General features: G+C 42.5%; 1 protein-coding gene across 1 annotated transcript; it reads left to right on the forward strand.

The window, feature by feature from the left end:
- Positions 1 to 184: 184 nt before the first annotated feature.
- Positions 185 to 9386, forward strand: Ggamma30a (guanine nucleotide-binding protein subunit gamma-e). The gene is made up of 2 exons (XM_077416848.1): positions 185 to 365; positions 6159 to 9386. Exons 1-2 carry the CDS (start codon positions 253 to 255, stop codon positions 6262 to 6264), a joined length of 219 nt encoding a protein of 72 aa, XP_077272974.1. The 5' UTR covers positions 185 to 252; the 3' UTR covers positions 6265 to 9386.
- The last annotated feature ends 1693 nt before the right edge of the window (positions 9387 to 11079 follow it).

Below are 11079 nucleotides of genomic sequence, written 5' to 3' on the forward strand. Positions count from 1 at the left end.
ACAAACGCCGGCGATCGGAGCAGATTACGGTGATGAGATCTCGGTTGATCTCCCCCGTCGCGAAGGGGGGGGGGCGGGCGGGCGGGGGCCGAGTTTCCCTCTCGTCGTCCCCGACGAGGCCGTCGTTCGCGTTTATACGGGCACAGCGCCCGATAGCTATACACTCTCAAGCCGTCCTTATTGATTTTCCTGGTGTAGGCGCACGCGCCATCCCGTTCCCGATTTTGCGACAAGGGGGGTGCGGCTGTAACCATGGATCCCAGTGTACTCGCCACCATGGACAAGGACGCACTGAAGAAGCAGATCGAGAACATGAAGTACCAGGCGTCCATGGAACGGTGGCCCCTGTCGAAGAGCATCGCGGCGTAAGTGCATCGTCGGCGCCGGTCGAATCGTCATCTTCGTCGTCGTCGTAGTCGTCGTAGTCGTCGTCGTCGTCGTCGTCGCCGTCGTCGTCTAGCTTGCACTGCCTAGTTGTCTATTTGTTCTTCCGCCCTGCTTGCGTATCATTTGCACACGTCTATGGATACCCGAGAAGACCCGTCGCCCTCGCACGCAGGTGCATCCCAGAAATCCTGCCAATTTCGGCGAATTTCTGAAGCGGAGTTTTCTCCAGAGATTGAAAAATGAATTGGAATTTAATACTTTTTGTTGTGATTTCCCTCTTATTGTCATCAGATACCGGTGCATCTGAATCTTAAATTAATTTTCGAAATTCTTATCGAAATTTATTTGAAATCTAATTGCTTGTATGTGTGTTCGTTAACACATAAATTTAACTTAACGTTACCTTTTTATTACATTAATGTTCAACGTCATCATAACTGTTGACGCATATAGGTATCGAACAGCCGCCATTTTTCATTAAAAGTTGCATGATCTGTGCTTAAATGCGATTTCTAGGGATATGTTATATAATATTTTCTTTTATTTAATATTATAATTTATTCCCCTGATACTAATCAGGAAAACTAGATAGTTCTGTTTTTTTTTTTTTTAATCTTTGCCTCATTCGAACGGAATGTAATAGCTCATCTTGCACTCATTTGCTACTGGACAAGTGACTGATATAGAAAATAAGTGCTCACCTTTATTCTTCATTTATTATAATTTTGCATTGTTATCAATGTTAACCAATAGGACATGTATATGTATGTATTCGTTATATATATTCGTAATATAATATTCGACTTGTAGATCACTGTAACGTTATACGCATAAGACACATCTTTTCTTCAATTGTTAACACATTTTTTTGGTCTATTCTGGTTTTTGAGTAGTAATCGTTAAGTATTTTTATATAATTTAAGTATAATACACTCAATAAACAAGAAGTACCATTATAGATTCGTGGATCTCAAGCTAGCGCATTTAGTTTTTGCAGCACGGGCTTTGTCTATTCGTTACAAGCGTTTTTTTTTAACAATTCAGGTATTCTCTATGTACAAGGCACATTGCGCGAAGGCTGTTCAACGGTAACAGCTGTAGTTCCTAGTTCCTGAATAACCGACGATGTATAATTTTCGCCGGTGCGTAATCATAGAATGCCTTTCCAGATGAATTGGTTCGCGCATAAACCTACGTAATACCGTAGGTAATCACCGCAGGTTGTTGTCGTTCAAGGTTCAACTGTGTCCATTTCAGCTTAAGCTGAAGGATAACGTTATTAAAAATAATTGAATACAAATTTATTTTTTTAATTTGTAATTACGTATATTAAACACAGTTACGAATGCACAAGCAGCTTTCCGCAGTTGCTTGAAAAAGTATGGCAAAAAAAAGGAAAAATATACGATAAACGCAATCCTATCTAATGGAAGTAAAAAATATTTTATTAATTGTATGATATACATATATTGAAGAGAACACGAGAGCCAAAATTGGGAAAATGTTTTAGAACTCAAGGGTATAATTTTTTTACGTGTCTTAAAATTTGCTGATTAACGTCTTAATCGGTATTACATTTTGAAAGGGCATCACCAATCATTATTTGAAAAATAACATTGATCAGTGCAACTTAAAAAATTTGTTATTATGCGCGAAATGTGGAATTGAATTTCTATTGCCACGAGTTAAAACCGCAATTGCTAACGAAATGTGCATGCTCCTGATCGCGGCGTAGGTGTTCCGGTGTTCCCGACATCGCGTTTTCCTCGCCTCGCAGCGCTGCTGCGCCTTTTCTCAGATAAGTCATCTCGCGCGCGCCCATAAGTGCAGCCGCCGCGGCACAGTCAAGGCTGTGAATACTGAATTGTATGCTCGGCGTCCCCGCGTGTTACGTGGAGAGGGACAGGATCTCCTTGGAACTCGGCGGTGCGTGTATTCGCGTTAATCGCGTTTTCGCGCGGCACACGATCACTTTCCAGGGGTACGCGCGCGCATTTGTGATGCGCGCAAACAGGAGCGCCGAACCGGCGATTATGATGACTCAATAACCGGCGATGATCGGCGGTGATCTAATTGGAACCGCCGCGCGCCGCGCCAGCTGGTCCCCGATCGCGGGCGATCGTCCCTCAACTTCTTACGGTTTCGTCACGCGCAAACGAAAGGGATCGTGCGAGGATTATCCTTCGCGGTCCATTCGGCTCGACCCAGCTAATTATATCCCTTGCCGTGTCGCGCTCTCGCTAATGATCGAGCGCGGCCGAGTTATTGCGAGACTATAAGCTCGCAAAACGCGATCGGCTCTGCGAATTTAACTCACGTTCCGACTGATTTAATGACGGCGTTAACGACCTTTTGTATAGTAACGAGCCTATACGGAGAAAATATTGTATTATAAATTACATAAAACGCAACGGTACTCGAGTTAAATACTTGTCTTTTATAAGCTCGATGGACAATTTAATTATATTTTTGATTATATTTTTAATTCGTTTTTAAAACGAGACATATTATGAACGTGCTACGCTCTTGTTTCAAAAGAAACTTTTATTTCTGGTTGCTTTTATTAATATACTATTTCAGATATCCTTTTCTCTTAATTGATTATCACTGGTAGGACCGACACTTAAAAATATCGAACCTGTTGAATACGAGCGAAAGCATCCCCGGGGTCACCTGCACCGCGGCGTTTCGCAAGATTGCATCGATATCTCGCGCGAGACGGAAGAGAGCGGAAGGATCCAGGAAGCGGGCGTGTGGAAACGTATATCGTCGTATTATCGGGGCGCGAGATTAGGGGATAAACAGAAAGAGGAAAGAGGAGAAGGAAAAAAAACGGGGGTGACGCGCGGAGCGAAGGGAGAGAGAGAGAGAGAGAGAGAGAGAGAGAGGAAGGCGGGTGTTCCGCCGCCTTTCACCGCTCGAGAAGTCGCGCGAGACCGCGGAAATTTTTTGCTTTCGCGCGCGATACTTATAACTCGCCTCGAAAACCGAAGAAAACAACTGTCCGGTCGTCGTTTGGCCTAAACGCGCGCATGCGGTTCCGCGTCGTTCCGCAAGCGGGATCACGCGCCGGAACAAGAAGATCGGGGCGCCTATATACTTACTTTTCCCGCATGTGCCCGCTCGATCGTATCGCGTCCATTAGCGATGCGCCCATGCGCCACGGCCGGTTTCTCGCTAACGATCTAATTCCGCGTTTAATTGAGAGAGCTGGTCGTAGACACAGCTACAGAGAGACACAGATCGAAATTATCGCGCGTGAAATATCGATATATGCTAACCGGCACGATGGCATAGCGGCGGCCGCGTGACGCGCGTCTCGGTTCCTGAATTTAGGATGACCTCCTTTAAACTCGGCTGAACCCGACGCCTGTTGCATTCATTGGCACGCAATGTAGGTCGTTCTCTTCCGACGCTCTTCTTTTCGTGGAAGTCCTACTATTCGCGATCAACAGCGTTTACGATAATTAATAAACAATCAAATAGAATTGATAATTTATAACATGAATTATAATCGAAATTATTCTTTACAAGGGAGAAAGAAGGGGAAAGGGGTACTGTATTCTTTGTCTCATGTATAAAATAAAAATTTGGACCTTCTTTCTCTTTTTTACTAATTAGGTTCAAGAAATCTGGAGTTAACGTGCCTCTGTTTAATAAAAATTTTGTGACCACAAATATAATGTCGGCGGCGCGCGAATGTTTAGCGCAAACTGGAAATACTGGAATATACTATACTTGTCGCCAGCATTTTTGTCAATCAGATAGTTTCGCTCGATCATCGTGCATTAAATTGCGGCTTCCATTCTCGTCCGCCAGGCCGTAAAGATAGACACGAAAGTGAGACAAACCGCGAACTTTCGAGCGTGAAGTGAACAGAATCGCCATTCATTTCGTTTCTACCGGCCGATCCGCTCGACAAGGCTCTCTCCATTTAGCATCGCGACTCGCGACTCGCGGGGGATTCGGAATCGCTCCGATTTCGATGCGATTGCCGGCTCATTATATAAACGACGGTCGCTAAATAATAGTTGGTCGCAGAAATCGCGAATCGGTAACATTACGACACGGGTGTTTCGGGGGAAGGTCGTTCACCCGCACTTAAAAATTGCGCGACGGACGCTGATAAGTGAAAGTCCGCGCGATCCCCGCACGAACTCTGATAAATCAATACCGCGATCAAGCACGAAATGCGATTATTGCTTAGTCAAATAAAATTTACGCGCAATCGTGACGTAAGAACTCAAGAATACGATACGAGAGAAATATTCTTTCGCTCGTTGTAAAAAGCCACGGGTTTTATCGCTCATATCGTGGGGGAAAAAAAAAAAACAACAACAACAACATTTCGCGCGACGATTAGGATGATCATAGTTCAACTCTTCATTGCGTAAATTTCTTTACTCAGAACATTTATTTATCCTAATTTCATTATTTATTTGGATTAACACGAAAAAAACATGATTTTCTCTACGGGCATTTGTTGAAAGAAAACATGTAGCTACAAAGTGATTCTTAATGCGTCGACCTCGTCATTCATGCGCGCAAACGCGCTGCAGCTGTCACTCAAAATAAATCGCGTATTTGCTCAAGCACATGTTCCGACGCTGAAGGCTATGCACGACAATGTTGAACCATATAGTTTACAGCCGTCGTTTATGTGCGCAATAAAAAAAAAAACACGCAGTGAAGGCTTAAACGCGCGCGTGCGGCGTTAAACCGACCGGCGCGGCGCTCTTATATCCCGCGGGAAGGAATATGTCCATACGTATGTACATTTTGCGCTTGGCGAGCGTCTAGGCGGCAACAAAATTCGAAAGCTTCGTGCCGTTTTGTCGTCGTGCCGCTTGCGCCGCGGCAACTCTCCTTGAACGCAAAATCGGCCGCGCGAGCGAGAACCGAGAGAACCGAGAGTCCCTTTCACCGACTTCCTCGCGAAACGCGAACGATCGGATCGGCCGGTCTACATGCGGAGGCGCGAACTTATCGGCGATCTACTAAATCGGAGGTAGCGTATCCACGCGTGCACGAGTCTCGCGTCTCGCGCGGGACCATTCTCCAGGAGATCCTGGAAAAACGTCAAATCTCTGCGCCTCCGGCGAGTTTTGAGCGCGAGCAATGCACCCGAAACGCGCGGTACACTGTTAAATATAAAAATATGTAACCTTTTGTTACTTTTGGCCACCAGGTGTGTGTTGAAATTTATTATTTTAGCTTCATTAGGTTTAACTTCATTAGTTAAATTAACAACATATTGAGTAGGAGCAATGATGATAATAGGAATGATTACAAAATGACTGAAATTGAGTATTATTTGACACATATACGAATTCAACAGTGTATCCCGAGAATAAAATATTCGTTGTCAAGAGAAATGCACGCGTATAATATTCAAATAAAAAAATACTTTTATTGGAGAAGCCAAAGATAATATGTTACAATTTGCGATTAAAAAATAAAAAGATATCTATACGGTAATAGTCTGAAGTTTCTGAACGAATATTTTATACTTAAAATAAATTTACCTGATCGTCCTTTCTCGTGCGTGTTCTAAATAAGTAAAAAACGCGACTTTACGAAGAGATAAAAGGTCGCGCAATGAGGAATTAATTCCACTAGAACGAATCACAATCGCACGTTTATTGCGCCATATAGTCTTAGGTAAGCTGCATGGCAAGCCGGAGTAGTAACGCATGTTGCTAGATTGCAATTTCAGCATTACGCGAGACTGACACGTACCGGCTTGACCCTCTTATTCTTCTTCTCGGCAGGATGCGGGAGTACGTGGAAGAGAACGAGAAGAACGATCCGCTGATACACGCGCCCGACAAGAAGAACAATCCTTGGGCCGAGAAAGGCAAGTGCATAATCATGTAATCGGGGCCAGAGCGGTGCGGAAGGGCAACAGAAGAAGAAGGAAGCGCGCATACAAAACCGTGGGGGGAGGGGGAGGAGCGGAGTTGTTCATCCGCGGCAAAGGGAATCTCAGCCAGAGATCACGAAGCGGGGAGGGAGGAGGAGAAGAAGCAAAAGGTAGCAGGAGGAGCAGGAGGAGAAAACGCAAGGAGGAAGAGGAAGAGATATGCCCGCGGTGGACGTCCGCTGCGATTCGATCGCGGTTCGCGGATCTACCCGATCGTCGAAGCGATCGTCGACCGGCAACCCTGGCATGCCGAAATAGAAACGTGGGCTACGATCGATCCCGCAGTCGATCTGCCGATCGAAGATCGGACTGAAGCCAAATCCGTTTGCCCGGACCGTTGACCCGTTCCTCCGGGACCCACGATCGCGCGGCGTGCGGCTTTGCTGGCCAATTTCCCGACCCGTGTCGTCTCCGTCAGATCCATCGTATCGTCATCCTTCGCCAATTGTTATATTCGTAAAGATATTCCGAGATAACTCGAAGCCTGTGCATCGATCGGCCCGTTGACACAGACAAAAGGATACGAAAAAAAAACGAGATAAAAGATTAAAGAAAAAAAAAATAACGAAAATGATGATCATATAAATCTTATGAAACAAACGCGCCGTTAATTTGCGTCAAATTCGAAACGTCTTGCGTTCGCGAATTACCAACGGGGCGCAGGGGCGAGAAGCGAGAAGAAAAAGAAGGAAAACCTGGAAGATTTGTGAAAACGGATGAAAACCACTTCCTGGCTCGATCAACGTCGAATTAATCGCCGCATGCCACGCGACGTACCGCCCTGTACATCTCGTTCGCCGATGCATTCACTTGCCGTGTTAAAACTCTCTCCATTCACCGATCAACCCATGAACGCAATTTATTCTTAACGTTACGTGTATACATAAATCTATATATATATATATATATACACACATATATGTATATATACACACATATGTGTATATATATATATACACATGTATATACATATGTGTATATGTATATATACACATATATGTATATATACACACATATGTGTATATATATCTATATATATATATATATATATATATATATTCGTATTGTGTACGAGCGTACAGTTACTGTAAGTTTAATTAATCTTGTATGTACCTCTGCGCGAATTTCTTACGAAAATATATGTATAACACGACCAGCGACTGAAAATCCAAAATCCCCTGTTTTCCGCATTCGTTACTCGTCTCTCAGGGAAACGCGTGCACAACAGAATCGTCACATATATAAGTTCTTAAATTGAAAATCGCGAGTCTTCAATTTAACGAAAAATCATCTGAAGTGCGACCGGAATCGCTCTACCGCGGCATAACATTCGATTCTCTCTTTCGCTTTTTCTCTTTCTTCCTCGTCGTCTGACTAGTTGCTAGCCGTTTCTACTGACAATCACGATATACGCCCGCGAGATTCTGGCATCGCTACGCTCTCTATTTATCGAGATATACGAGATATTCGATGACGCACGCATGAGATTCCGCAATTGCTAAAAATTCTCCGCGTTTTTAATTTCCCATTAACGTACATATGTAACTTATTAATCAAACGACGAGGTGTTCTATCGTATATTGCTAATTTTATATTCGAATCAGTGGAATGTAAACTGCGTGAATATGTTTTGTTTAATGATTAATTATTATTGTTACGAAAAGACGTCGATACTTCAATTGGCCAAAAATGTTACAAACAATTGTGAGACAGCTTGTATAGAGAACGCATGTATTATTATTTGTGGGAAAACTTGGAATTTTTATCGAGACAATTCTCATGTATATGAAAGACAAAATGTGATGACATAACGTGGCGAAAATAAAGTTGACTGGAACGCAAATATAGATCAATAAACGCATGGAGTTTGATCTAAGTAAATTCTGTACGCTTTCTAAGAGAAATTATCGTTTCGTTTCTTGCTAGTGTTTATTTAAGTTAGAATTGCACATAATTCTTGTTTAATTATAAATAACAGATATATATACGTGTAAATGTTTTTGGAAACTTTTTTTACAAATTTTTAATCCAGTATATCCCTCGATATTTTCTCAGATTCGCAGAACCGCGTGTTTTGCCGTCGCGTCGGTTCCGATTTCGTAATGCGATATCCAGAGTAATTTTAAACAAAACCGTATTATAACCGCTTTTGTTTCACACAACACAAAACCCGCAGCGTGAGTGAGAGCTATCGCGAAACCACGAACAAAACCACGTTCCGAGAGTTAACGTATGCGCTTTTAGAGGCGGAACTTGATACGTTCGCGCGCGCGGTTTTGCCCGGCTGCGTTCGGCCGTCCTCTGAGAGTCTCTATCGAAAATTACCTTATATAAAATCTCATTTAAACGATAGAGAAGAGAAGCCTCCAATTTGTTGCGCGCCGTAATCGGCGTCAGGTACTTGGAAATCAGGGGTTTCCATGTCACGAGCGTATTGGGTAATCCCCCATTGACATGCGGAAAAGAAGAACATAACGGATAACAAATAAAACTTCTCCCCCCCGTTTGCGGAAAAGTAATTTTCGAAACCCGTTTATACTTATAACCGCGAGTGCGCGGCGAGGTTCGTGGAAAAAGGGTTAACGACCGTTTCCGATAAATTGCAGTGCACGCGCGCGCGAGCGTTGTCCGAGCAATTTATATTTCTCTATAACGTTAATTATGCAGATACTTACGGATCGTTATAGGATCCGCCTGACGGCGAAGAGAAAGGAGCGACGAAGAAAGGTATTTTTCATACGGGCGAGGTATTAAAATTTTTACACGTATAAACAACGAGGAAAGACGATGTGAAATAAAAATGGAAAAGAAAATGAAAAGCGCGCGGGCAAGACCCGCAGGGGAAGAATCGCGAGAGTTTCACTTTCGCCTCTTAAACGAGCGAGAAGATTTGAGATTCGACAGACGACGTGTGCCTCCGTGACAGTTAGCGACGCGAATTAGAATCTCTCTTCCTGGGAGTCATTATGTGCGATTAATTCGCGAAATAATTTAACGTACCTAGCAAGTCAGCGTTCGTTACAGTTGTGAACATTGTAGCGAGCGGGTGCAATAAAATTCTGCCGTTTACTTTCGAGATGCCGCGACATAAATGATTATCATGTGCGTCGGAGCTTGAAAGAGAATCTGTACCGCGCACAAGCATTATAGCCCAAGCTGTTTGTTTTAAGGTCTTAAAATGTGGAAAGTTGGAACGTTTGAAATGAATAATTGTTCACTTGCAAAGCCTGCAGAGCATCTTCGAAAGATGGCATTCGGAAGAAATGTGCTCTGGAAGTAATTTGTCTCCTTTTCTCAGCGAAAGTCTAAAACTTCAGTTTTAATTGCACTGGCCTTTTGGAATAGATAATTAGAGCGACACAATCAAAGCGAGATCAGTAATCTGTATACATTTCACGGAAGTTCATTAAGCATAGGTTTCTTCCTTATATGATTCATTATGTATTATAATTAAAAACAAAGAAAACTTGAATATTTGATTATAAACTAGATAATTTATTAGTAACGTTTTCTCATCTAATTTGAAAAATAAGACGTACAGAGAGAGAAAAGAAACGTACTATAAGTAATCGGACAATATTTAAAATTAATCGAGGATTTTTGTCATATATTTAAAATGATTTGACGTTTCTCTCTCGAATCCATCTCTGGAAGTTTCTTCATTGCCACAAGCATCAATCTAAACTGATTTTAGATTATTTACGCCGGTAAATGCTGCACCGAATGGATTGTCTATCGCATCGTGTGCGCAACTGTTACATTATAGAATAATCGCACGATCGCCGTCGACAATTTGCTGGAACATTTCCCCAATTATACTGCAAGTGTTGCAACATTTAACCGATCAATTACGTGTGTACCAGTCGTATTATGCAGCCGTTATGCTTTAAAGTGCATTTGTGTCGTGCAGTTGACGAAGTTCATCGACTTCTTGTCGTATTATCCATTATTTTTCGTTTCGCTTCCTCCACCGATTAATATCGCGCTCCAGATATAATCGCGGAAATGTCACATCACGTTTTTCCAAGTATTAGAATTTCATAATGTAATTAATTTTAATATATATTTACGTAATACAAAAGGCAGACATTTTTATACATGTATACTTTTGTTATACACTTGTTTGAACCAACAATTATGCGATTACGTTTTATAAGCTTATTTATACGATGCTTTTCTTTCACGAGCATTTTATTATCCGACGTGATTTGCAAAATTATGCTAATTATTATTCTCATCGTGTGAAACAATTGCATAAGTTGCTGAATTATTATTCATCGTGTTATGTTATCTCTCGTAATAATGGTGATAAAATTTCTTCGCGTATTACGCGCTCAAATTATTAATTTTGTTGGCATTAGGAGTGTGAGACACACACACACACACACACACACACACACATTAAACATACTGTTTTAAAACGCTTTTGTCAGCGCCGAGCTTTCGCGCGACCGATTTTCAGCTACAACGCGCGCTATCGCTTTTACTGTATGCAAAATGAAAGGCGCGGCTTTAATTACCATCGTTGTCACACCAAAAGCGTTAATATACGTCAACGTTTTCGTCGTAGATATTATCATCGCTTTTGCCGTAGCTGTGATATATCTTTGCCACCGTGTAGAAGTGTGCTGCAAAATTCTACAGAGTGTGCAAGGAAGAGAGAGTGTACTCTCCGTTCAAGGAAGAAGAGGGAGGTTGGCAAAGAGAGAGAGAGAAAGGGGGGAGGGAGAAAGAAAAAGAGAGAGAGAGGCCGAGAGAGCAATACGGCT

This window comes from Temnothorax americanus, unplaced genomic scaffold (genome assembly GCF_048541705.1).
Source record: "Temnothorax americanus isolate GAGA-0224 unplaced genomic scaffold, ASM4854170v1 Scaffold45, whole genome shotgun sequence".
In the NCBI taxonomy this organism is placed as follows: domain Eukaryota; kingdom Metazoa; phylum Arthropoda; class Insecta; order Hymenoptera; family Formicidae; genus Temnothorax; species Temnothorax americanus.

Bases quoted from the DNA above. Each gene is read 5' to 3' on its own strand.
- Ggamma30a (XM_077416848.1), top strand. From the start codon at position 253: ATGGATCCCAGTGTACTCGCCACCATGGACAAGGACGCACTGAAGAAG. The intron at 366-6,158 runs GTAAGTGCATCG...TCTTCTCGGCAG, and splicing joins CTGTCGAAGAGCATCGCGGC to GATGCGGGAGTACGTGGAAG.